General features: G+C 54.7%; 5 protein-coding genes and 1 non-coding gene across 6 annotated transcripts; 4 read left to right on the top strand and 2 right to left on the bottom strand.

Annotated features, from left to right (window-relative positions):
- Positions 1 to 887: 887 nt before the first annotated feature.
- Positions 888 to 4,103, bottom strand: ACO1O0_006129 (uncharacterized protein; the record flags this gene model as incomplete). Its single annotated transcript, XM_083195525.1, has 1 exon — positions 888 to 4,103. The coding sequence occupies one exon, from the start codon at positions 4,101 to 4,103 to the stop codon at positions 888 to 890; it is 3,216 nt and encodes a 1,071-aa protein (XP_083048541.1).
- A 3,112-nt stretch (positions 4,104 to 7,215) lies between these two features.
- ACO1O0_006130 (uncharacterized protein) lies at positions 7,216 to 8,748 on the top strand (the record flags this gene model as incomplete). The annotated part of the gene is made up of 2 exons (XM_083195526.1): positions 7,216 to 7,572; positions 7,624 to 8,748. The coding sequence occupies 2 exons, from the start codon at positions 7,216 to 7,218 to the stop codon at positions 8,746 to 8,748; spliced, it is 1,482 nt and encodes a 493-aa protein (XP_083048542.1).
- A 1,838-nt stretch (positions 8,749 to 10,586) lies between these two features.
- On the top strand, positions 10,587 to 14,665 carry ACO1O0_006131 (uncharacterized protein; the record flags this gene model as incomplete). Its single annotated transcript, XM_083195527.1, has 8 exons — positions 10,587 to 11,223; positions 11,294 to 11,693; positions 11,753 to 11,905; positions 12,332 to 12,352; positions 12,401 to 13,077; positions 13,137 to 13,743; positions 13,838 to 14,204; positions 14,282 to 14,665. The coding sequence occupies 8 exons, from the start codon at positions 10,587 to 10,589 to the stop codon at positions 14,663 to 14,665; spliced, it is 3,246 nt and encodes a 1,081-aa protein (XP_083048543.1).
- A 2,034-nt stretch (positions 14,666 to 16,699) lies between these two features.
- ACO1O0_006132 (uncharacterized protein) lies at positions 16,700 to 17,486 on the bottom strand (the record flags this gene model as incomplete). The annotated part of the gene is made up of 4 exons (XM_083195528.1): positions 16,700 to 16,957; positions 17,032 to 17,214; positions 17,240 to 17,375; positions 17,428 to 17,486. 4 exons carry the CDS (start codon positions 17,484 to 17,486, stop codon positions 16,700 to 16,702), a joined length of 636 nt encoding a protein of 211 aa, XP_083048544.1.
- A 2,317-nt stretch (positions 17,487 to 19,803) lies between these two features.
- ACO1O0_006133 (ribosomal protein S36 family protein) lies at positions 19,804 to 20,332 on the top strand (the record flags this gene model as incomplete). The annotated part of the gene is made up of 2 exons (XM_083195529.1): positions 19,804 to 19,891; positions 20,007 to 20,332. The coding sequence occupies 2 exons, from the start codon at positions 19,804 to 19,806 to the stop codon at positions 20,330 to 20,332; spliced, it is 414 nt and encodes a 137-aa protein (XP_083048545.1).
- Positions 20,333 to 25,473: 5,141 nt separating this feature from the next.
- ACO1O0_006134 lies at positions 25,474 to 25,554 on the top strand. Its single transcript has one exon. It is a non-coding gene; the product is annotated as a tRNA-Trp (tRNA).
- The last annotated feature ends 926 nt before the right edge of the window (positions 25,555 to 26,480 follow it).

A 26,480-nucleotide genomic window follows, 5' to 3' on the forward strand; every position in this document is an offset into this window, starting at 1 on the left:
GAATTCGTAGTAGTATTTGCTATGTAAGTTGAACTCCAGGGTCTCGTTCCGTCCCGATAGTGCATTAATGCGCTGGCCGAGTACGGCGAGTCCGCGTACGTAGGTCCAGCCCAAACAATGCCTGATCAGCTGGGAAAGAGAGGGCGCAGCCAGAACCTAGACAGCCTTGGAAATTCGAGAACACAATGCGCAACGACGTCGGTGGCTCACCGGGGAGCCGGTGGAGGCAGTGGGGGACTGGGGTTTGTGGGGGTTTTATGGCCGACGTCGGTGCTCATCTCAGTAGGCGCTGATACAGACGGATACTACTCCGTACTAGTATTATTACTACTACTATTATGTGTGCATGTTGGATCCCAACGAGTCGAATTCTTGGGCAGTAGCACATGACACCCGAGTGGCGCCATTGGAGACAGAATGGGAGCCTCTCATAGCTCATGAGGTCTTGTTGTATTATACGTATCCAGTTCACAGGCTCTATCCGTATCCAGAGAAGCCTCCCAAGGGCCCCCAAACTATCAAGTCGTGCATGCTAAAGTCATAGCTCTCTATCCCCGGGCAAGCCAGCTGGGCGATATTAATATCCAAGTCGCTTTTGTGTCACTTCCGCCCATGTGTCTCCTTGCCCACGTGTCCAAACGCCAATGCCTCAAACCAAGAACCAAGAACCCTTTAGCTTTCGAGGTTTGCTTCGTACTAGTAGTTTCCATCCAGACCAGCCTTGACAGGCTTCCTAAGTAGTAATACATAAATCGTAACTGGCGTGTTTGATTTGCCGAATCGTACAACTAGCAGGTACGCCCGTACGCAACCCAGAATTGGTTCGAGAATTCAAGGTACACGCCGAAGAGCCGCCTTGAGATATTGCAGCAGCAGTTCCCCAGGTTCTAGATCCGTCCCCCCTCGACCACCTCTCGTTCCATCTCCACCTGGCCCGAATCGTCGATACGCCGCCTCTCGATCACCCAGCGCATCTCCCCGCTCTCTTCCTCTCGCGTGTAAGAGATGCTGTCTGCCGAATTGCGATGCTGATGGGCCGACCCTGACCGCCGGTGCGACACAGCGGGGCTTATTCCCTCTTGGCTTCGTCGTCTCTCTGCTTGGCTTGTCATGGGGTTGGCAGAGGTCGGGTTGCTGCCATAGTCACCACCATAATCTGTGTTAGGCAGATTGCCAGTTTGAAGCTTCTCCGGCTGCGAGGAGGCAGATAGCCGTGCTAAATTGGCACCAACCATCGCTATACCATGATCCGATCCAACAGGCGCTGAGGTCGACATTGACATCGTGATTGTTGGGCTACCCGCTGCGCTTCCAGCGTCCGATTCATAACTGGCCCCGGATACGAGCGAGCCCTTCCGCCCATGAATGCTGTTCCCATTGGCGTGTCCGCCCCAGCTGGCAGTCCACGGCAACTGAGGATTGTCCCCCCTATCAGACTTGGGGGACCCTTCCTTGCTCGAAGCCTGGCTAGCCTGCGAGCCACCCCACGCCTTTGATCGTAGCCGTAGTAGGGCAGAAAGCGACATCTCATCGCTTTGATCGACCATCATGGCCAACTGTGCCAGGCCAGGGCTTTGCACCGGGGTGCCAAATCCGTGGGGAGGCATAGCCATGCTCATCACTGAGTTGCGATTCGAGTACTCGGATCGCTCCGTGATTGGGGTCAAATTGGGCTCTCGTGAGACCACGCGGCCACTCTTGGTGCGGTTGACGCCATCAGCTCCCTTGGGGCCGAAAAATCCTCCATTCGCAAACTGATATCCATCACCAGCCGACGAGCCAGAATCCCGCGACCCATGGGAGTGGTTCACGGGAGCGGAGTAGAACCCAAATTCTTGGCCATACCATCCATCCAAATCGTTAGCCAGGGCGCTGGCGTTTGCCTCGGCTATGATGGCGTCGTCATCGAGCTCAAAGTCGTCCATATTCTCATATTTAAAGTCATACTGGTCGTCTCCTTCGTCATAATTAAGCTTCCCAAAAAGCTGCCCATCAGCCGTTGGCTCGTCGACATCCTCATCGGGGGCCCCTGACGAGCTCCACTGAAACTTTCCCGACGCCGCTGCTTTGTGAGCCGCCGCAGCGAGGGCCGCCTGGTAAGCTGCCATGGAGCCTTGCTCGGCTACAAATGAGCTGGGAGCTGGATCCAGGCCTTTCTGGCTGTCCGCTGTTGCTTCATTCCTCTGCTGAGGGAGGGCAGCAACGCTGACTGAAGTGTGTGCTGTCGAGCGTGTGACTTCTGACTGGGCAGAAAACCGCGATGTCATGTCGGACTCTCTCTTGATAGATCCTCCTTGAGCGGCTTGCCGTTCAGACTGTGCGTGGGCAAACGCTCCCGCAATTGGCCTTCCATACTGGTCAGTGTCGTTGTTATCAAAGATTGACTCGTCAAACGGTGTGCCGTCTATCGAAGGGGATCTTTCGAGGTCCTCGGCAAACTCTGCCGCCATGCCATCGTCAAAATACAAGTCCTCGTCATACATGGGTTTCTTTCTAGCGTCCACAGCGGGTTCTCCTGATCCCTGGATCCCGGCACCTTGAATTCCCAGGCCGGCGGGCAATGCGCCGGGAGCTTGCTGACTTTGAACTTGTTCAGGGCCAGGAGGGATGGGCGAATCCTGGAGGTGTGGTGAGGCTTGCGGTGGTAATGCAAGGAACCTATCGTCGGCATCCTGCGGTGTCCCTGTCGCTCCGGAGTGGGAGGTTGGCAAGGGCGAGTTTCCGTTGGATCGCTGAAACGCAAAGCCCGCAAAATTATCCTGGTCATTATCGGGGTCATCGAGATTCTCTTCGAGATAATAATCGTCTTCCTCGTCATAGTCAGCATTAACTCCGGGAATTCTCTCCTCCAACCCATCATCATCCATCATAGCGTCATAGTCGAATGCATCCTCATCAAAGTCATCAAATCGCGAGTCGCGAGGGATGAACTCCTCTGTGACCTTCTTCTCCGCCTCGCGTTGCCGATGTCGCTCTTCCAAAATCCTTTCCTCTTCAGCTACCCCGATCATGTCAAAGCTGAACCGGGAAGACGTGCTCTTCATATGCTTCGGCAGCCGAGAAGGCCTCGACATCGTCGACATATCGGACGACAGCGAAATTTTCCGCGAGCTAGCCATTCTCTTCGAGGTACCTTCACGGGAAGGCGCCGCCGTCGAGGCATCGCTGTAGCGTGATGAGGACGTCTGTTGTGACTTCACAGAAGAGCGGGAACCGTCTTTCTGCAGCGCCGAGTGGCCCCCCTGGGAGAAGGCTCGCCCGGGACTTGTGGACTGGTATGCATTATGGGACAATGCAGAACCGGCATTTGTACCAGTTGAGGGAGCAAACGCGCCATAGGATTCGATGAGAGTAACTTCCGAGGGCCCAACTCCCAGCTCCTTGCCGTGTACTGGTGCGGAACCGCCCCGAGGTTGGGGAGGGCCGCCCGGCCGCCGTTCTTCTTGCGAGGCGTGATCTTGCCCGGAGCTTCGCAGCGGTGGCTCGCTCCCTGTTGGGTGGCCCTGGCGCCTCGGGGCGCTGAAGTCGTGGACACGGGTGCCTCTGATACGAGGATCATACGTGGGTTCGTCGGTTTCGATCGCTATAGGAGGGGGCAGGAGGTCCGGGGCAGTCTGGCCGTTCCTCCTTCGCATCAACAAAGTTGACATGGGATTCTTAAGAAACGGTAGGCCCTTCTTAGCCTTCTGGGGCTCGAGGTGGTTCGAGGACGAGGGGAGCGTCGAGGGGTCCGTAGTCAGCCTTGTGCCAGCAGGGCGACGGCCAGTGGGGTTCGAGCTGGCATTTTGCAACTCGGTCGGGGCAACAAAGGAGGAGCTTCCGGACTTGTAGCTATAGGGCTGTGGCAGGACCTGGGGGGGAGGCCTTGCTGGTGGTGTGCTTGTGTTGATGGGTGCCGGTACTGGTCGTTGGCGGGCAGAACTATGGTTCTGCGTGCCCAACGTCGTAGAAGCGTCGGCATTATCGCGCCTGCTGGAGACTTGGGCTTGCAGATCGCGCTTATAATTCCGTAGGGCTACGCCGCCGATGAAACCCGAGTCCATATTGTTATAGGGAGAACGCTGTGCTTGGTGGGCGGATCGACTGTCGGTGGGGGGCGACATATCGTCGGCATAGCGCTGCTGCTGCTGCGGTGGATCGCAAGAAGCTAGTTCTGGTACGGGTTCGGGCCTGGGGACGTCGTCGGGGGGTTCGGGCGAAGCTACTCGAGCTATCGGTGGTAGCGTTGGTGGAAGCGAGGAAAAGGCCGAAGACGGAGTCTGTCCATCGCCCGGCGAAGGAAAGGCGAATTGGGATGGAGAAGGTTGAGGCTGATGGGTGGTGGCGCTGAGGGGCGAGGTGGGCTGATGGTCGGCTTGGTCATGGATCTGGTGGTCGTGGATTTGGTGGTTGTCAGACGCAACTCCCGCACCAGCCTCAGCTGGGGAGCTAGGAGTTGACGACCCAGCGCCCCGCCGGTGAAACCGTAAATGCGACAGCATCCCGCCGCGCGTGGTTGTGCCTGGGAAATCCCAAGGTGATTGGGACACCAGCCAGGGCTAAAGCGCCGCCGATGGTTCTCGCTTGACGCGAGAACGTCTCCAGCGATGATACGGAAGGGGGCAGCCCAGTGGAGGATAGTGTCGGTAAGTGGCTGCACTGACTGGGTTACTAGTTGCTGTCGGTAGAGTTGATTCAGACGCGATCATATACTCCCCATCGCGGGTAATACGAGCTGAGAGGACAGCGTCGAGGACATGGTTGGGTGGCCAGAGCCGGGTGAAGATAGCCAGGCGCAATTGGCTCCAGGCCGTTGACGTGATCGACTGCGAGGTTCACGGCTCAAGTTGGATCCATCGCATCAGTGAGCGTCGCAGTTCAAGTGTGTGCCTCCGCTATTAGGATCTCGGTCCGTCGTAGGTGATGGTGGTGCTGCTGGGAAAGCCTTTTTGTCTGTGCGTGGAGTGGGAGAAGAATACAGAACGATCAGAGACCAAAGAACAGATGACGACGATGATCCCTACACAAGGTAGCAGGCCACTTTGGAACAGACTCCCGCATGCATCCATCCACGTACACTCGCGATGAGTTATGGTATTGCAAACATAATCGTTCAAAATGGTGGTAGTATTAATACTTCAACTTTGGTATATACGGATATGGATTGTAAAATGGCATGCATCGACTCTCTCAATCGCCGGGCCATCGGACGCATATGCTCATTATTACTCCTTAAGTACTTACTTACCTAAGAACCACATGTACGACAGCCTCTGCAAATGCGACGGCGAGAACGCCAACGATTGCACTGAAGAATCACTCACTAGCTCGAGCCGACCTCAGACATTCATTCACCCCATGCAACCACGTTTGACACATTTTGGGCACCAATTATCTCGTACCCATCTGCATTTGGAAATAATGTCTTGCCTTTCGCATGTTGGTAAATTAACATCCCCAGCCATCGCAAGTGTCTATTCTTGAAGCTCTCCAAGTTTGGATGTTCAGCCCGGATATATAAGGTGCCTGTATATATACTATGAGAGGCTTTGGACTTCTCCTCAGGCAGAGGGGGAGGAAGAGCTATAATGCTTGAGTGCTTACGCTCAGTTGGCCAACCACATTTAATAAAAGGTAAACATAATTAAAGGGTGAGATGCTGAGCTTGGTGTAATATATTACCTGTGCTAAATACTTCGTACGTACCTTATGAAACATCACTGTCAATATTGGGTATCGTAGTCCTCCCTATTACGCACAGCAATATTAATATGGCCTCCACGAAAACGTTATCCAGCCACCACGAAATCCGAACTCGTGAACAAGTTTTTTCCTTCTCAGACGTAATATCTGCAGTCCCTGGAAGCCCAATAAGTCGACTCTAGGTAGGTTTATCCTGCAACAGATGGCTTCTCTGGAATACACATGCCCTTTGGGGTAGGTAGGTAATAGGTAATTCTTAGGCAGGCGTCTTCCGTGAGGTTCCAGTTGCCAGGGGCGGCGGACAGAGGCAGTGAAAGAGTCCAGAGGTGAAAGTTCAAAGATGAGCCCCCCCCCCTTCACCCCAACAGGCAAGTGGGCCCTGGTCGCGTGGGCCATCTGTCACTTTCCACGTCCAGGAAGGAAGCCGCTCGCCGTTTTCACGTTGGCCTTAACGGTGTCAAGAACGTAGTAGTATCTGAAGACGGCGGCACAGATACAATCAATCTAGACCAAAGCTCGCATAAGCCGACCACCCACTCCGAGAGTCCTGCAATTGATTTCCATGGAGAATTGGAGATGGGAGGCGCGACATGGCGGCATTAGGCTTCTATTTTCAGCGTTAGACACCAGGAGCGAAACCCCTGGAGCCCACTTAGTTCGCCAGCCCGGAGGACAGATTCGACAGATTCGACATGTCCCGTCTCCAAGACTCCAGGCAATTCATCCTCTTCAGTTTGCAACAGGCCGTCCAGGAAGCAGAGCGGCATAGATCCATTGCAAGGCCAGTTGACTCCCTCAATACTACTACTACTCCAACCGTTGATCGACCCCAGATTGCTTAGACTTTCGACCAGATCGGCGTCGCGGCGAGCGGGACTGTTACGGGACATCCATGGATGGCTCCACTTGGTGGCCTACGCCCTACAGACCCCAAGAGGGCCAAGGGGCCAAGACGCTCCGACTGGCGACTGAGCCCCCTGACTGACCCCTCTTGGCGCCCGCCCTCGCCAGGAGCCGCAAACAATGGCATTTCTTCACCTGATAAATGGTTAGTCCTAACTGGTGAATGGATACGAAGTAATAATAATTAGAGGCACCCTTGTACATAGGCTGACGACGACCTGCACTGTGCCGTCCACGCTGTCTGTCCCTTAGTCGCCTCATTTCATGGCGCAGGAATCACCTGTCAGCCCCCATGGGAGACATTTTTCCTCCTTGTCTACTCGTATTCATCCTTCGGCCCTCCTTGTCCCTCCCATCTCATCGTCTTCCCAAGTTCCCCTCTTGTCACTCCTTTGGATTTGATCTTGGTGTTCTATACTCTGTGGAGTCCGATCCCTGATCTGGTCTGGAATCTTCTCCGGCTGGCATTTCTGTTGACAGTTGACACTCCGTTGACACATGATCTGCACGAAGCACGCGGCGCTCCCTTTAGTCTCCTTTACCCCCACCGCCCGACGATCGCGTCCGATGTTGCGAGCCTAGACTATCTGAGGGTGCGATTGTCCCGAGACTGTCCCTTTCTGCGGCATAATGGACGGGCTCCTCTCCAAAGCTTTCGACTCCCACGAGTACCAGTCGCTGAATGACCGTTCTGCATCGTTTCTTGAGCGCCTAAGGGCCTTTGGCCATGTCTTCTCTCATCGCATCCGCCGCGGCGGGTTGGGCTTACTGCTGCGAGTGTCGGGGCTCGTCTTTGGCCTTGTTCTTTTAATCCACTTAGCACCTACACATCTCGCCGACTATCGCAACGTTCTGAGATGGTCCAGCAAGGAGCCTGCCAAAGCTATCGATTTGAGAATTGTCGTTTTTGGCTCCCAGGATCTGGTGGGCAGTTCTATCGACACGAGCTCAAACAGAGTTACTTGGCCTGAGAGGCTTTGCAAAGAGGTAAGCAATGACCTGAACAACCTTGCTCCACATATACTAATTACATGGTAGCTCGCCTGCTCCTCGTTGCTCTCATTCGTCCCCACTAGCGACTTTCAATCTGGATTGACTTCGAACGGTATATACGAAGACGAGCTTCAAGCCTTACAGCTGCGGGCGCAGCAGACTAACATCGCCGAGAATCCCGCTGCCGACTATTTCTTCATGACCGAGGAGTACGCTGTCCCGGCACACACCCCCGATCTCGAGCAGCAAGTCCAGCAATTTCTGTCCCTAGCGCCCAGCGACGTGCCGCCGCACGAGACTCTATGGATATTCACATTTGGGACATGGGATATTTGGAAACTGTCCGCCATGCCCATCGCATCGGGCGAGCGCGTTGTGGACGCCCTCGCTGCACACGTTTTCAGCCAGATTGAAATCTTGTACGCCGAGTCACTGAACGAGAAGTCTATTGCCTTCTCTGATTTCTGGAAGAATGCCAGTCAGACAGACGTGGATGAATTGGCCGACCCGGAAGCCCCCGCCAAGGTGGACCAGCGCAAGCTGGAGAGCTTTCGCATCATCATTCCTGATCTATTTGATATTTCCCTAACCCCTGGATGGCAGGCCAGGCCAGCCCCTCCGTCCCCGCACTCGGGTGCGGAACAAATACGGAACAGCGCCATGCTGACCCAGCGGTGGAACACGCAGCTTCGCTCACAGATGGACTCTTGGTCCGACAGGGGAAGCACAAAACCGGAGGGTGCTGAGGGCGTGGAGCCTGAGGAAGTGAAAACAAAGCCCATCGAAGTGCCAAACGCGGAGACTGAGGGCACAATCTACGCCCCGTTACCCCGCAGGCTTGGGTTCAGTTCAGACCCGGCATCAAAGATTCTGGACGCAATGACAGAGGAGGAGATGCAAAGAGCGAACGCCAAAGATAGCAAGGGACGAGGTACACTTCCCCTCGGCGAGCCGATGCGCTTCCGGGACGTGTGGACGCCCTGTGTGTCAGTTTCGACTGAGGAAGCTGAGGATGGAACGGAACAGACCATCAAGTGTGATTCTCCTGACAACCATCTCTTTCATGACGCCTTCACGCTGGGACAGCGAGCAATCAGCGAGCTCGCGAAACAAACAGCCCAAGGGGTGCAGGAGCACTTGCTCCCGGGGCTACAAAAGATGCCTCTGTGAGGGAGGCTTTTAGGGTAGATTGCAATATTGGCATTGGTCAATCGGGATATAGAATTTCGGGCATCTATGACGGCATATAGGGATACAAGGAGGTTATACTTGGCATGGTCAGACTACGGTTAGATATCAGAACGTTGCGAGCAGCACGCGTGCTTTGTGGCAGGCGTTTAGGTCGTTATTTGAGTACTATATACATGACATATTATTGTCTTTTCTTGTTAATCTTCATCTGATTTGCTGGCAATGGATGAGTTTCCAAACGAACTCGAAATGAAGCAAGTAGGGAAAGACGTGTCGGCCAGAAAATGACACCATTACTACCTTGATATCTCCTGGCATCGTTTCTTTCTACTGAGAGTCTTATAATGCTGAAACATGACTGTTGGCCATAAGAATGGAGTCCATGTACACACGCATCTGGAGAGACGAGACGGGGGGCATCACTTACTGCCGATAAGTGGCGAAATACCGATGCCATAAGTATGGTACTTTACTATGTGCTTCATACCTACTAGGCACTTCCTGAGGGGGACCGCGGCGGGAATCTCGATCCGGCTCGTCGTGTCCCCACAAAGCTTATTCTTATGTCCAGGAGGGGGTGGGGGACATGGCCAAGACAAAAGGTCAGCTTATAGGTCCAGCCGCCTCTGGGCCAGCTCGCCACTCAAACGTAAATAGAACTGTGTGACGCCTCCTCTGGCAGGGTTTGTCCCCTGCTCAGCTGCGCGGTGTGCTTTAAAGCGAGCGCGGGATCGCCCTTTCACTGCCTCGATGCAGTGTCATGTGCGAGATACATGTACATGCGGTGAGGGTGCGATAATGTTAGTGGCTGGTGGCTCGGATAGTAAGCAGAGTACTATTACTTACCTTATGCCTAAAGGGCAATCGGGTCTTAGCCAAGGCGTCATTGCGACCAGAGGTCTTGCGAGCGACTTGTTCCTGGTAACTTGCATAGTGCATACGTGTAGAATAGTGCGGATACGGTAGTACAATAAGTTGGTATATGTCGTACTCGTATTACGAGTAGGAGAAGAGACGATTAAGAGGCCGTTACACACGTGGTGGGAGTTGTCTTAGATGGGACGAATCCACAGCGTTTGACTCAGTTAAGTCCACGTGCTTGGGGTGAAAGGCTCAGTAGCAACGTCAGTGCTTGGGACTGCAGCTGTTCAGGTGCAGTTAGTTCATGTGCAGTTCATGTGCCAGCCCTACTAGGTGCTTGCGTTGGTGCAGGCAACACCCCGCAGGCGCCCGCCCCCAACCACCATCGCCCACCATTCCCACCATCTCGGGCGGATGATCCATAATGTAGATGCGTCGGGGTCACGTCACGCCGCACCCTCGTCGGCTTTCCCTTGCTGACCCTCTTGGCTGACCCTCTACCGGGCCTCTTGTTGGACCTCTTGGTGGTCCTCTTGGTGGTGGTCCTCTTGGTAGTCCTCTTGGTGGTCCTCTTGGTAATAGCTCTCTTGGTACCCCTCTTGCAGGCCCTGCTTGCCTGGTACCTGCTGCCAGGCTCCTGCCTCGAATGCCGGTCACAAGCGCCGCCCAGGGTACAAAGATGCCAGCCTCGCCTGCCCTCTGCGCCTATCTGCGCTTGGAAGGCGCCGCCTGACCGTATCGCCTTTATCCTCTGGCTCTGCTCTTCTCTGTTGACCGTGGCCCTTGTCTCGAGAACTCGTTGTAACCAGGTCGCTTGACCTTGACGTCCAGCGTCGACATTGTGCCTGACTTTATCACCTGCCGATTCGTCCAGTCTCTGGAGCACTGCTCCCGTTCTCTACGCCTAGACATAATAGAGGAGCCCGACGGCCCCCTCGCGCGGAAAGACTCTCACGATGGCCAACAAATACAACCCTGCCACGCTTGCTGATGAGTTGCAACAACGCGCCCGCAAGCAGATGAAGTTTGACGAGTACGAAGCCTCATTACCCGACCCCAAGTCCGAGCCGTTCAAGATGCCGCCCCTCCTCCCGCCCAGCTTCAGCTTCGGCAGCCTCGTCAAGAAGATCGGCGACCTCAACCCGCTGGGTAAGAATGTCTCGCACGAAGACACTGTCTGGATTCTCGACAACACGGCCTTCCGCAACTCGCGCATGCGCTCGTGGCAGGTCGAGTATGTGGCCGCCGTCTTTGAGCGCGACCCCTGCTGCAAGGTGGCCGACATTGTTTCGGCCATCGCGCAGAGCGTGGGATTGGCGGACGATGCCCGGGAGCGGGATATCATCGAGGAGAGGATCCTCCCATTTCTCTGGGACATCCGCATGGTGCGCATAGTCAGGGTGGCCACGCAGGGCAAGGAGATCAGGATGACCCCAACCAATATTAATGGCATCTCGACCGAGGTTGTCAAGATCCCTGGCGCTAAAAAGGGGGCGCTGGTCAGGTCCTTGGCCAAGGTGCCCCCAGGCACGAATGGGATCCTCGAGGCGCGGACGTTTTACGCCGGGGTGGAAGGTTGGGGTATCATTACGGGTAAGTTTTGGATAAGAAGGCCAAAGCCAGCACCGACAGTGGGAATAGCATACTAACCATCGGGCTTCAGACGTGGATGACACCATCAAGATCACCATGACTGGAGACCCTGTCGGCATTCTCCAGGAGACATTTGTCAATGAGCCGCGGCCCGTCCCTGGCATGCCTGAGCTGTACCATCAAATAAAGTGCTTCCTACCCGAGGACACGCCCTGGTTCTATCTCTCAGCCTCGCCGTACAACCTGTACCCATTCCTCAGGGAGTTCCGCGAGAAGTATTTCCCGCCGGGGACACTCATCCTGCGCGATTTTAGCTGGAAGACGGTGGCCGGCCTGCTCTCAGCTCTGACTATGGGGACGGAGGAGTACAAGGCGGATCGCATGAAGAAGATTAACTCGTGGCTGCCGAAGCGCAAGATGATTGTGATTGGCGACTCGACGCAGTCTGACCCGGAGGCGTATGGGGAGATGTAAGTTGAAGATGAGCATTTAGGCGCATCTAGAGCTATTTGGCTGACAAGTTTTACAGTTGTCGCACATTTCCCGGCTGGATCAGACTGGCCCTCATCCGCAGAGTCGATGACGTGGCTGCCATCGGTATCGACGACAAGAACCATCCCGACCGGTTCGAGAACGCTTTCCAGGGCGTGCCCAGGCACGTCTGGCACGTCTTCTCAAATCCGTACGAGTGTGCGCGGATCATTGAGCACACCGTCTCCAGCGATCCTTGAGTAACTCTTGTAACGACTTCATGGTATAGCGTGGACGATTATTTGATATGACTGGATGCAGCGAATTTTGGGTGCGGCGGAACATTGTTGATTCATTTCTCCTCATAGACCTATACCCCTTGTAGCTGGTAGATAGACGATTTATGCTCCATTTGCCTTTTTTTTTCTTAACTCTTGAAAGTTGAAAGATTGTGATTGTAGTGAAGTCGGTCAGAGGAGGGCCGGTGGAAGCCGACATCGGCTTTATAATTGTGCTCAGCATTCCCGAACATTGGTAGAATCGTGGCCCCCTAATGATGACGACATGAAACCCGAAACCCGACAGGCTTCTCCAATGTGAGACCCCACGCCGTATTACTGAGAACGATGCGCTCCAGCTTGTCCTGCGATGCCTGCCGGTGAGTAGCTTACATTCAATGGATGTGACTCGGGCTGACGGTGTGCAGCAAGGCTAAGGTCAAGTGCCTTCACACGGGGACCCCTCCATGCTCGCGATGCCAGAGATCCAATGCTCAAGACTGCATCCTGACAAGGCCTCAGGTTGACCTCACAAAGGCCAGGCGCGTCAGGGCCCAGCGTAAGGAAGATAGGCGGGCGGCTGGGGGGGATAAGGATCGTGAGCAGCGGCACACACGGAGCAGGTCGGGATCTGGACCCGTCTCTCAGGTGCCTCATCAGCATGGAGCGGGAGAAGGAAGAGGAGGAGGAGGAGGAGGAGGAGGAGGAGGAGGGCCAATGGACCTAGTGGCCGTTGACCGGCATATTGCTACGCTGCCCAACGGCGTCATTCTCAAGACGCTCAATGTCTTCTCCAACAAGTTCCCCGAGCTAGGCATGCTCCACCTGCCGACCTTTATGGCCGAGTTCGAGTCCCCCTCGCTGTCGCCCGAGACCATGACCCTGTTAGGCGCCGTGCTGGCCGTAACGAGGGCGCAGATGGCGGCCCTGGGGCTCTCATGGGCAGCCTCACTACTCTCGAGCAGTGAGTATGCAGCCTATGCCAGGCAGAGATTGGCCGAATTTATCCTGCAGCCACCCAAGATCCAGGTCGTCCAGGCCCTGCTCATCATCACGCTCCATGAATGGGGCACTAGAGACTTTCACAAAGCATGGGTCTACTGCGGTGCGTCTTGCTTCTTCCTTGGGCCCCCCAGTACCCCAGACTCACAGGCTTTCATATAGGAATCGCCATCCGCATCATGCAGGCCCTCCACAGCCAGCGTGTCTCCCCCTACCCCCTGGACCCGGCCTGCGAGCGCGACCACCGTGACGCCGTCACCGTAGCCATCGAGGCCCGCACGTATTGGGCCTGCTTCATCATGGACTGCATGGTCAACTCGGGCACCTACAATCCGCCCATGCTGCCCATGTCCGAGATGCACAAGCTCCGAATCGCTCGACCCCTGAGCGCCGTCGAGTTTGCCTTTGGCCCCGAACCTCCTCCCTCTAGCCTTGTGTCCTCCTCCTCTTCCCTGCCGCCGTCATCATCCCCCACCGGCCCCGTGCTGGACATCACGCAGGGCTTCGAGATCCTGGTCGGCGGGTTCGACATCTGGGCCAGGGTCATGGAGTTCATCTTCAACGACGGGAGGAGAGCCCCCGGCATGTGCGCCCCGCAAAATTGCCCCTGGGTGCCCAGCTCGCCGTGGTCCATGTCGTGGAGTCAGCTCAAGTCCTGGCGAGCAGGGCAGCACCGCAACCTGCACTATCCGAGCACATCAGTGGCTGTCCACATGACACTCGGCTATGGAGAGACGTTTACGTATCTCAACTTGCTGTACTACGTCAGGTAAAGTCTTCCTACCTACCCACTGCACCAGCAACGAGCCGCATATAATACCACAGTGCATATGTATGTATGCATGTACTGACGCCTGGCCCAGCACGCTCATGCTTCACCGCGAGTACATGCCCTTCCTACCAACCCATGAGTCGGTCCCCCAGGGCCCCGTAGAGAAGCCGCTCCTGGAGGCGCCCGCCCCGGTCGGCTGGTGGGAGGACAGCGCGGCAGAGCTCTTCAAGTCGGCCGAGAACGTCGCGTGGCTCCTGCACGAGGCGTCCGAGTGCGGCGTGCCGCTCATGACGCCGTTTGTGGGCTTCTGCGCCTTCTCGGCCGGATACCTGCTCGTCTACATCTACCGCTTCCCTAACATGAACCTCGGCCGGAGTCCGCGCGCCAAAGAGTGCATGAACATGTGCCTGGACTACCTGGAGGAGTTCCGGCACATCTGGAAGATTGCCGACGGATGGGTAAGCCCCAACCCCCCCTTTTTTTCTTCTTCAGCCATGGCGAGATGAGTCGTTTGACTGACCAGGAGGACTATTAGATCAAGACGCTGCAGCACGCCTCGCTCCTGTACGGTAGGGCGGCCACAGAGGGCCGCTACCGCGGGAGGACCTGCGCCGACTTTGACAATCTCCACCAATCCGTCTACGAGTTCCGTGTGGTGGACCGGTCGGAGCAGCAGAGCCAGGAGATTGCTGGGGCGGACCGGCCACCGGCAGGCCCCGCAGAGCCGGTGGCCGATGGGTCGGTCCATAATACCGTTGGGTTCGATGGGCAGATGCTGGACACGAACACGCTTCTGAGCCAGCTGATGGCCGAGGTGAGCAGTAATGTGGACGAGCAGGGGGCGTGGTCTCAGTGGTGGCCGCCGATGGAGGAGGTGGAGTTACCGGTGACAGACCAGGGAATGTCGATGCTCCTCTGACAGGATACCCCATTGTAGTCAAGAGAGATGGGCATAGGCATATGTTGAGTCCAAGAACGTTTATCATTATGCCAACCGCGTCCCCTGAGAGGATATAGGTTAGCACCACCGCTAGTTCTAGGATCTTGTCTATCTACTGAAACAAACAAGAATTCTGGCACACCTGAGCGCTACTTGGGGAGTCTTCTTGACCCGCAGCCATGAGTGTCATCTGAGGCCAAGTGGTCTTCGCGGACCGGAGCAACAGGTGGCGATGGATAGCCATGCCTGCTTGTGACAAGAAACACCCATAGTACCGCTGACCAACCATGACTGAACCCCAAATGACCAACAAGTCATGACTGAGAAACCATTGTGACTAGCAGCGAAGAATGGCCGAACCTCATAATGACCGACAATCAGTGACTGAAAACAAATACTGTTCGGTGGGTAGTGCGCTTCAGAATCATGTAACATGTCCTCCCAATTATCTTTTCAACAAGCTCTCAGCCCAGTATGACACCGCCATTAGACAGAGAGATTGAAAGAGTGTGTGAGTGTGGAAATAGAGGGGGAAGGGGGTGAGAATCTCAGAGTAAGACTCAAAGAGTGTGTGGTTGTGAGAGAGAGATTGGCGGACGGTATGTGCGTGTCATCGTTCGAGGCGAGTTGGAACCGTTGAAGAGCCTCTCTCTCTCACTTCAAGATGCTAGAAGAACCTAGCGTGGCCTTGGAGCAATCGACTGCCGACGCATTCTACCATTCAGCATCATCGAGGGGTTCAAAGTACCGTCGAACCCTAGTTTGTCCAAGTATGGAGCCGAGTGTTGGATGTATCCAGGGGCTGGGGACTGTTCGTGCCCCATGGTTGGTGGTGGAAGAAGCATGGCTCCACTGGTTTGTCCCAGAGGCTCGTGAGGCACGACCAAGTCGGTCCTGCCACCCCGTTTTCGAGAACTCGACGAGCCTATGGAGTACTCAGGGATTCCCGGGTAGTTCTGTGTGTTGTCTCCAGCGTTCAACTGGCAGGCATCTTGCATATTGATTGCAACGTCCTCTTCCTCGGCGTAGGCAGGAGGAAGGGAAATATAAGGCCAAGGAAGCTCGTAGCTACCAGCGAAGTGGGCCTCATATCTATACTCGGAGTAGCCATGTGGGACATAAGGCTGGGTAGGAATGTTCGAGTCCCTGACGTTGGTTTTATTCTGCCATTCGTTCCAGTTGTTTGCGCATCGAGAGTAGAGCCTTGTGCAAGCCCTGTAGACAATGCGGCTGGGGAGTTTGATGCCGATGATGCCAACAGCTAGTAACAGGAGGATTGCAATGATTGCGGCCCATGCGATGATCCCGTACACCCTTACGGATGTGAGCTGGGTAGGAACCGGCTGAGTCGGGTCAAGAGCAGGGTGTGGGAAAGGGATGGGAGCCATGGTTAGCGTCCCTGTAGGAAGTGATGTTGGGAATGTATGTGTTCTGATCGGTGATTCTGGTGTCCAGAGTCTCTGACGAGAAGCGAGTAGGTGGATGTGGTGGATGTGATGGATGTGATGGATGTGGGTGGGAGAAGGAGAGAAAGTGCGAGGAGATGAAGGCGAATAGGGGGGAAGTTATACCCAAGTAAACAAACCATAAGCGTCAACATAAGTAAGTAGCAACACCAAAGTTAAAATCGGGAAGAAAACAAACAGCAGCAGGGCAAAGTAGGTAATGCACGTGCAAGGTATCCCGTCGAATTCAGCATTGCCTGTCGTGGCGTCTAGTCTAGTATCTGATCCCTCAAGAGAACGACAATCCACTTACAGAAGAGGCTACCCAGGTACGTAGTCGTTTCCTCCCCCTTTTTTTTGTGTTTTGCCTTCCCAAATGCCACCCTCAAGAACCTCCTGCCCGCACTCATTGAATCCTGCTTCAACATAACATGGCCTTAAGAACCGCAATCTGCTCCAGGACGCTCGACTTGCTGGCGCTGCCCTTGGCCGACCACCTCTCCATAGTTGTCTCGTAGTCGAAGGCGTCAGCAATGTCCTCCTCAACCCGTTCGCCAGTTGCCTTCATCTACTCAAACGTGAGCTCGTTAATTGGGATGCCGGTCTCCTCAGACTTGGCCACGCAGCGGCCCGAGATGTGGCGGGTCTCGCGAGACGGAACCCCCTTGCGGACCAGGTAGTTGACCAGGTCGGTCGCCAGCATGAAGGGGTCCAGTGCAGCCTTAATCTTGGCCGGGTCAATCTTAAGCGCCGAAAGGATACCGTTGGAAATCTCGATGCTGTCCGAGATCGTCTTGACGTGGTCAAGCACAGGCTCGATGCTCTCCTAGGGGTTCTTGTTGTAGGTGCTAGGCAAGCCCTTCTGTGTCATCATGAAGCCCACAATATGGTCGAACGCACGGCCACTCTTGCTGCAGAGCAGCTCGAGACTGGGGCATCAGCGAGCTGCCGGTTGAAGCCAAACTCAGCCATCGAGGAGATAATAAGATCCTCCGCCCAGCGGGAGATGTGCTGCACAAGCATGCTGCCCCACTGCAGCGTCTCGGCGACAAAGTCTCGGTCAGAGACACCAACCATCGAGTTCTACAGGAGACCCTCAAAGCCCAACTCCTTGAACATCATCTCCCATCGCTTGTTGGCAGTGTTTGGGGACGCCGGACTTGCTGCCGAGAATATCCTGCTTGAAGAAAGATCTGTCGAAGTAGACACTTGGCCATGAGGGAGTCAAGGCCGCCTTTTGAAGCCTATTAGTAGTGTTCCACGGTGTCAATTGAGGCCTGCCACGCATCGACTTACCCGTGAAGCGGCTTACCCAGAGCATGCTGCTCCATGCTGCTCTCCGGTTTGGAGGTCATGATGATTCAGATCCGGTAGCAGGGTGGGAGAGGTGGGACAACATGGGAAGTCCAGAAGCTGCAACTAAGGTCAGATGCAGAGACGGAGTGGTCGTAACAGGCAGCTTGGAATCCAGAGCCGGAGCAGTGATGAAGAATGCAAAATGTCTAGACCCTTTGGTTACGCTCGATAAAAGATAGCAAGATGCGTCTCACACTAGACCTGATCAACGGGGAAAGTACCATCTGTGGGACGCGGTCAAGGTTATGAACTTCTGGCTCCCAACATGCATATCATTGGTGGGCTGTTGTCGACCTGCAGGCACTGTACGGTGTACGGGTAATAACATAGAGTATACGGATAAGGATAAAGTTATGTCGGCTTGACAGTGCCGTAACGCAATTATCACCACCGGCCTCGTTGAATTATTGATCATGTATGAAAATTGAAAGGGGAGTGTGTTTTTTTTGGTTGTCCGTCCAGTGGGAGTACAGTGGCTCCCGCGCTAGATCAAAGCCCTGCGCACTCCATCTCCATCATCCCGAGGACTAAAATCGCCAACATATCAGATCATGAGCAGTGCGTCGTGGGCGGGCAAGGTTCAAAATTGGTGTACATAGTAGCTTGAGCGTAAAGGCAAGAAGATAATATTCCCCAGTAGGATCCCCCCAAGTCACAGCATCGCCGGCATTGCTTGGCCTAATATTTCCTTCGGGATATACACCTACGTACGTACGGATACTAGGTAGTAATAGGCGTGGGGGTCCAGGGTGAACAAGGTTTGGTACGTACAAGTAGTACTCGTAGTACTGGGTAAGTCTACGCAAGGTACTTATGAGAGGCTTCAACCGAACTTCACAACCAAATTAATCATCCTCGGCTCATAAAGTTGATGCCGAGATATTACCCTCGCCCGACGAATCTCTGGCTGATCATACACGAGCTAGCTGTCATTCTTCAAAAATCCATGCACTCGGTGTTGAGAGGTGCGTGAAGATGAATGGAGGTGAATGGCGACAGGCAAGGAGTAGGTACGTGGATGCTACGAGTACGAATACGTCGTGCTTCAGTGTGCAGTCACTCAAGTCGGCACATGGCTGGGGGGGTCCTGCGGCTAGGGCGGGGGAAACGATGACGGGACGACGCAGCCGCCCCAGATCGCATGACATCGGTGGACAAAGGTGCATGTTGAGAAGTCTGAGACTTGTCTGTTCCAGGTTGTTGAGGGGGCGGTCGAGGGGAGAGCTGGACTGCACCAGTGCAGCCGGTGCAGCCGCTCCCATGCACACACGGGGCCAACGGGCCACGGGCCACAACACCCTGGCGATGCTTAAGCCGACCACGGAGGTCCAAATGCATTATGCAGTATGCACCTGCCAGGAGGAGGCGCCGTGCGAGCCGTGCATGGATTGAGTGTAAAAGGCGCGGAGATGGTGGGATGCTCCACGATTGATAATCTGCACTGCTGCAGTGCTGCACAAGCAAGTGGCAGAGATGCCTCGGTGGCGTCGGCACCCAGGGTACCTAGGTAGGCAGACGTCGTCATATGAGACAGGATTGGGGTTTAATATGGGAGAAGCCGGAGCAGAGGTCGCAGTCACACACACGCGTCAATTCACCTGTGGCATCGGGAGGGGAGGGATTGGGAATCAGTCCATGCCACAGGAAGCATCCAAAGACCCGAATGGCGTGCCAAATGGCGTGATGGACACCAATGGGCGCCAAACCTTGTGTGTTTGGCTCAATGGCTCTCCCCCACTCCATGCGCTGGGCGCACCGCATTTGTCACTTGTGCTGTCAGTGCACATGCTTTGTTGGCGTGGGGAGATCCGACGCCGGCCTCAACTGCTCTCAACTCCTCACGCTCGCCTGCAGTCTGTCTCTGGAGGCTGCATTAGGTTCACCACAAATTCCGCAGCGCATTCTGCCCGTCCTGCACCTGCCCACCATCCACCCACCAACAAACAACCTTGAACCCATCCTGACCACCACAGTGACCACTCCTCCCACACTTCCCCATATCAATAATAACCTTCCCTCACCCTGCCCCAGCTCTCCGTTTTCTTCTTTTCCTTCCCGTCTCGCCTGTCTCACTCTCACCGTCGTCTGTCTCTCCCCCGTCACCACCACAAACCCCACCTCACCGGATCTGGCCAAGCGCCCATTCACCTCACAGTTTCCCGCAATCGCCCGCCACCAACGAAAAAATAAAGTGTCCGTGCTCTCCGGCGGCGCGTCACCCAAAGCCTTCCAACGTCGACGACAACCTTGACGACATCACCATCATTTTCTTCCAACCACCACGCTTCGAAACACTCAATTGCACCACCAAGCACCATGTTTGCTACCCGCGCTCTCCGCCAGGCTGCGGCTCACGCCGAGCGCACCCCCATGATCAGGTTCCTGGGCCCTCGGACCATTCCCTGTAAGGCCTCACTCACCCTCGATATTATCCCCTCAACACTCTCCAATTGCCTTCGCCATGGAGCCACGCTGTTCGCAGCACCCGTCAGCCCAACACTGCTAACGTCCTTGCGAAGCCTCCATCGACCACAGCCCTAAGCCTCACCCCGCCTCCCCCTCTGGCAAGCTCCCCGAGGGTTTCACCAGCAGCGCTGCTGCCGCCTCCCGCCACACCTCCTTCAGCTCCTACCGCGACCACGCCCAGCAGCACGGCCCCCTCCAGAAGTCCATCCGCCCCGCGGCAGGCATCGGTGGCACTGCCGGTGCTGAGCTCGGCTCCGTCGCCGCCCCCCAGGGCGTCTACTTTGACACCTCTGAGCTTCCCGCCCGCTTCCACCGCGCACCCCTCGACATTGCTGAGATCGAGGCTGTCGAGTCCGGCGGCGCCGCCCTTTTCGGATAGAGTGGGGGGCCTGACGCCAGGGTGACGGTTACTGCCCGGGGGTGCCAGACACAGCACCCTCGGGGAGTAAAGAAGAAAAGAGGACAAAACGATGAATTGTTACGACTACAAACGAGGATTGAAAAACCTGGCGTAGCAGCCCTGGTGGCATGTACGACTGGCGCGGGCGACTTGAGGCTCAAAAAAGCGTGACACTTCTCTCGCCCTATTTCACAGGGTAGGCTGACAAACAACTTCCTTGGTTGCGTTATGGAGTTGGCGTGTCTTTGGCCGTGGACATGGGATACTGTCCACGTATGGCTGCCTGGCTAGTATTGTTGACTGCTTCCCGCGACGGGCGCGGCTCGCCTCTCCAGTGTGAGAGGTTCGGGCTCTGGAGGAGGAGGAGGACCACGGTGAATCGAGGTCACCATCCTCCGCACGGGCACGGTTCCACGCCCTACTCATTCAACGTTTGGCTTTCAGTGCCATTTCCTATGTTGCCCCAACCAAATCGGAGACATCCTGCGGTCGGGGCCGCCAGTATATTTTTATAGCTGGTTAGTAGTGTATATACCATCAAACACGGAAAAAATGAATAACTTCAAGTCTACTTGTTTGTACGTCTCTGAAGCCAGCCACTCATTTAGCGCCAGGTGGGTGAACAGCAGCAGCCTGTTACGATTGAGTGAATATGATGACTGTCTCGTTTCACGAATAAGAGAGTCTTGTTCCTTCTGGTACCACTCTAAGACACCGTGCGAGACGTATGAATAATATCCTCATTTTGCAAGATCGGTTAGGATATGGGAGGAGGTCGGAGCCGCATGTAGTCTCTATTTTATAGCTATTTCTCAACCTTCCAAGGACTAAGAAGACCCTGGGTTGAGTTTCACAACGCAACAAAATAAGGTCAAACATTGCGGGCGAAGGGGATATCATGGGAGGTTCCAGTGTCACCGACCTCCGTCAGGGCCACCCTGACCGGATACTGACCCTAGCTTTCGTTTTGATAAAGTGATACTTCAAAACGACCTGTTAATCAGCATTACTAAATTAAAGCATAGATCACATACTCCTCGACGCGAGAATATCGTCGACTTTGAATCAGATGATGTTGAGCTCTTCCCTCCTAGCTACGATGAGGAGACTCACAGCCTGCCTAGGAAAGCATCCGCGGCTCTTCTATGCAAAATATCAGAATTTTTTTTATTCACTCCAGCATCTTTGTCACAGATAGGTATAAATCCCCCCGGTGGCAAGCATCAGACTCGAGGCTCCCATCGGCTTGTCACAACCTCGTGTTCCCAACTTTTCATTCATGGAGCTCTGTTTCGTTACATATAGTACTTAATCCTAGCCAATAATCATATTCGTTCGCCAGAGGTACGATAGGGAAACTCTAGCTTAGTACAAAGCCGTGTCGTAGGGAGAGATACCGGGTGGTGAAAAGATATCAAAGTCATAGCACCCGTTGGGACAGTGGCAGTAGCGGTTTACCTCCCAAGAGACACGGGACAATGCATGGAGAATGATTGCCAGTATGTGACCATTGATCTGCTGAGTCTAGTACGTGCTCCATAACTTTATGAGGAATGCGAGCGAAGGTTGGGACGTTTTTCATGTATCAGGAGGTGCGTGCTTGGTATATTAGGGTGTTCTAACATACTAAGATACCCTTGACATACCTACGTTAACATACCCACGTACGGCATACGTATTCGATATCAATGTACTCGATATAGAACGATAATGGTGATATAATACCACAATGTGCTCAATCTACCACGATGTGCCCGCGAAGTCAATGCCATCACCCTCTCCAGCCACTGCTCCTCTTCGTTGTCCCGGTCTGAGGCAAGGATGTTATCACAATCGCGGTGGAATGAACGTGATATCTCACCATCTCACCACCCGTCGTTAGCTTCCCGTCCAACCAAATTCCGCCGCTCTTCATTAACTCCGCCCATATGAACTCCGCCGACGATGGCGCATATAAGCACAGCAGGTTCACAATCAGGGATAATACACTCGTTCATCTCCACTAACCCGAGATGGCCGGCGGATAACACCAAAACATGGTTGTAATAGTCTGTCTGCTTCCGGGGTCCTCCAGACCCGCACAAACCGGGCATATTGGGAGGCCGTTGTTTGAAGATGATGCCCGGCACCACTTGGCTAGTCGCCGATGTAAACAGTCTCCAAGGTGAAAGTCCGCCTCGGCCTCGGAGCACCACAGGATGGCATTACGTACGTAGGTAGTACTATGTACAGCACATATTAGCAGCTCGCTCAGGCCAGTTCGGCATCACAAGCCTGCAGTGAATCGGGGAACCGGTCGTGGGTTGGCAATGGCAAACGGTGTCTCGGGAGACCCGAGTCATGGGGAGTGGTGAAGGCAATTGTCACCTCATTGTGGTGCGGCTTCTCCCCTGGCCGTGCGCGGTTGACGTGCCAGCGTGCCAAGGCAATAGTGGTTCGAGCACCGCCAGATAGTACCCATTCTCATGTGAGATGGCGGTGATCGTTTATCATTACATACTACGAGAATGTTACTCGTACATATTCGTACTCACGGTATCGAGTATGGATGTTGACTCGTGCAAACGGGCCGAGGTGCAGTTATTGGCTTTGGCCTTGACGTCGGCGAACACGAAGAGTGATATGGTATGTAGTAGTATTCGTACTAGCAGGCCAGCTTCCATGGAATATGCACCGAAGCCCCCAACTCACCCCTAGGTTGCCAGGAGTTCTAACCCAAAGACGTTCACCACACCGCGATTTGCCAGGGCCATTATTGGACAGCGATGGCTCTGCTGCACGCCACCAGCTCGGCGGGACTGAACTAAGTTAGAGACAAGGTCTTGGACTTCTTGGACCCTCCACGGCCCTCCACAGCCCGGGCCCCAAGGTGCAAGAGCGCACCAGTGCCAGTGTGGTCTGTGTGGTCTGTGTGGCCTCGCTAGCCATGCGTGGGCTCATTTCCCGCTTTGCCCACGTCACTGGCGAGAGCTAGCTCCCCGGCAGATCTGTGGCTTCTGCGCCCCGAAAATGCCTCGGCGATCTAGCCAGAACGAGTCGTTTGGGACAAAGGCGCTTGGGCAACTTCGTTTATTCTCGACCAGCACCGCGAGCCCAAATCTTGTTCCTTGTCGCCAAACCATCCAAGGAAGCATCTTGGGCCCTTGGCAAGTTCAAGATGTTGGTTCGGAGCCGAAACCCTGCACTCCCATCAGCTCCTGCTGACAGGTGCTCCTGCTCTTCTGGTTGCCCCTGTTGCTCCGCGTAATCACATCTCGTGTATTGATGCGACGCTGATTGGCCCCTGAGACGAGTGGGTACTGCGGCTGATAGCACGCAGCCAGTCAGAGCATCGATGCTATCTCGAGCGCGCTTCTGAACTCTTGCTAGACTTTCTGCCCAGTACTCGTACATACTCGGCGCCACCGAGACGGGTTGATGGCGCCCTGTTTGCAGCAGTGTCTCCGGCATGGCAACCATGTGCCCCATTGAGCCATGCTCGCGGTAGTATGTCTCGATTGTTTTCCTGGCATCCTCGACTTCCCATGTTCGAGATAGTGTTGCGGGCAGGGTAGAACTGTTGCGGGGATGGCCGCGTGTGACAGAAAGCTTCATTCCGCTCTTTCCAGAAGCCATTACGTACAACGGTCTGGGGAACCAAGTTTGACCAATGTCGCTAAAACCTGGGGGAGGCGACTCCAAGGGTGACAAAAAAGGACCACCAGCTATCCCTTTCGCACCATTCCAATATTTAAACGACAACGGAGTATCCGTAGCCACTAGCTGTGGATGTGGCGATCCGCGACTAGGTACGGATAATCCGGCTTCTCAAGGCACCCGGCACTCTCCATGAGGATTGAAGACTTTAGGCCCCGGTAGATAGGCAACGCGTGCTGCCTGGATGGCCGGTCTCGTCGCTCGGTTCATATCGTATCCTGTTACAAGTCGCGGCATGGTTTCGTTACCTTGCTGTGATTCTTCACCACAGGTACTACGCACGAACAGTGAGTGCATCGCGTACCTTGATAGATATTTGTACCCAATCGACCTGGTCAACATCGAGTGTTGTATTAGTACTACTAGTATTGCACGTAACCCTCCCCGAGTCCCGGCGTGCTCTATCCGTATATGAATAAGCTTCGAGCTCCGATTATTTGCCCAGCAAATGCGCCGAGCCGGTGCTTTCCCCCGGCTATGGAGGATGCATCTTCCGGACCAGGGCAATCCCTCGCTTACATCCACAACTAGGCTTCCAGAAGGACTCCTTGCTTTCTCACTGTGGCGTTCGCCAGCTGAGGAAAACCGGGAGGGTACCCCATGTTGTTCTTTCTCATCCTAAGATGGTCTCATAAAAAGTAAATATCCGCACATGATCCAACGATTTTCAATAACAATGATCTGGGAGGCACGCCAAATCACGATGGGGCGGAATATTGTCTTCATACCTACGGATAGCTTGTAGCGACTATACAGAGAACAAACTTCAGCAACGGCCCGAAGAACATGCACAACGATGCTCAAGCCTCCAGAGGTTAGATGCTACCGTAGTGGTCATCAATCGTCATGATTCCTAACGTGAGCATCATGCGCGACGAGATAAACATCCTACCAGCGTGATAGCGACTCAGATTTCTGTTGAGGCTGCCTTGTCTTGTTAGCAGTGATGCTGATCAGACCGAGACGACCGCCTGGCTGCGGGTTGGTTGCATCACAGTTCCGAAACAACCTTATTATTCGCACCTATCCCACGGACCAGATTCACCATAGAACCAATGGTCTGGAATCGCCCATTTTTTAAGGCCCTTGTTAAGGCCCTTGTCAGAACTATTGACAGATGTGCCTGTCTATCCCAACCAGGATAGATAACCCCGACAAGGTGGTCCAGTCCGTTTCTGTAGAGGGTGGCAGTATCGTTGTTGACAGCCTCAATGACGCGGTTGACGTTGTTGATGCTGTTCTGGCTCAGCGTGTGGAGGGATATTATATACTAGAGGAGTTCACTGTACTCGTAAGTGTTTGAGAGCTTGAGATATCGGATGCCGCTCTGGTCGAATGGTGATCTTGATGGCGACGAGCTGCAGCCTCGGAAAAAAAAGCAAGCATGATTTGTAAAACGACGTGACAATTTTGTCAGGTCGTTGGACTCCTTGGCGCAATGGTAGCGCGTCAGATTCCAGTTCGGAATATCCTGAAGGTCAAGCGTTCGACTCGCTTAGGGGTCACATTTTTGTTTTGCTGGCCTACTTTTTGATCGGCGTCTGAAGCTTATTTATTCCTCGACCAGTTTCCAACAATTCGTAAAATCCATGGTGTAATGGTAGCACGACAGATTCCGGCTTGGAATGTCTTAAAGGTTAGGCTTTGTCACGGGCGAAGCGGTCGTGGTGCCGTCTCCCATCAGTGAATAGGTGCTGAATATTACAAGGACAAGATGCTTCCCTAACCGACAAGACGTACGGTGTAGGACGCACAGACAGCTGGGCGACCATTCTGGTCAATGCACGACGGCTGCCAAGCATCAATCATGATGGCGGGAGGAGCGCCACAAGATGAAGCCGCACCACAAACTTAGACCAAGGAGGGGAGCTGGCAACCGAGAGGGGAAGGTGGCAAGATGGAGGCCCGTTGGAACATTTGAGTTGCACCTGGTATATTGATGAGGGCGCCCAGGTTCGTTCGCTCACCACCACCAAACCAGCAAAGAACCCCCCAATCTCGCAGGCTTGGCTTTGCCTGGACCACGACCAAACAAGGTTGTGACTGCCTGTCTGCTGATTGAGACCCCGAATTGCTGGTCGTCGAGACCTTGCACCCTCACGCGACCTGCAACCCTCCCACGGGAGCAGTGAGATAAGCTGAGAGCCGGCGGCAGCCAATTACCCGCCACAGTGCCATGACCAGAGATCAGACGCGGGCTCTAACGCAACGCGACCTCGTGTTGGCGGCGGCCGACTTCTGTACATACTATTACGTGTACGAGTATCAGGCAAGCTCAAATGGGGCCTAATGCCTAGAGCTGGCCTGATGCCCCAGAGAGGCTGAGCGTTCGACGCGGGCAGCTCCGTCGTCCGCAACGTATTATGGTGCACGAGCCCCCCCCCCCCCCCCCCCAAGGCGGGGGCATTTGTTCGTTGGAGGCGGGTGAGGA

Source organism: Amphichorda felina, assembly GCF_050947745.1.
Source record: "Amphichorda felina strain 45539 chromosome Unknown scaffold_6, whole genome shotgun sequence".
In the NCBI taxonomy this organism is placed as follows: domain Eukaryota; kingdom Fungi; phylum Ascomycota; class Sordariomycetes; order Hypocreales; family Bionectriaceae; genus Amphichorda; species Amphichorda felina.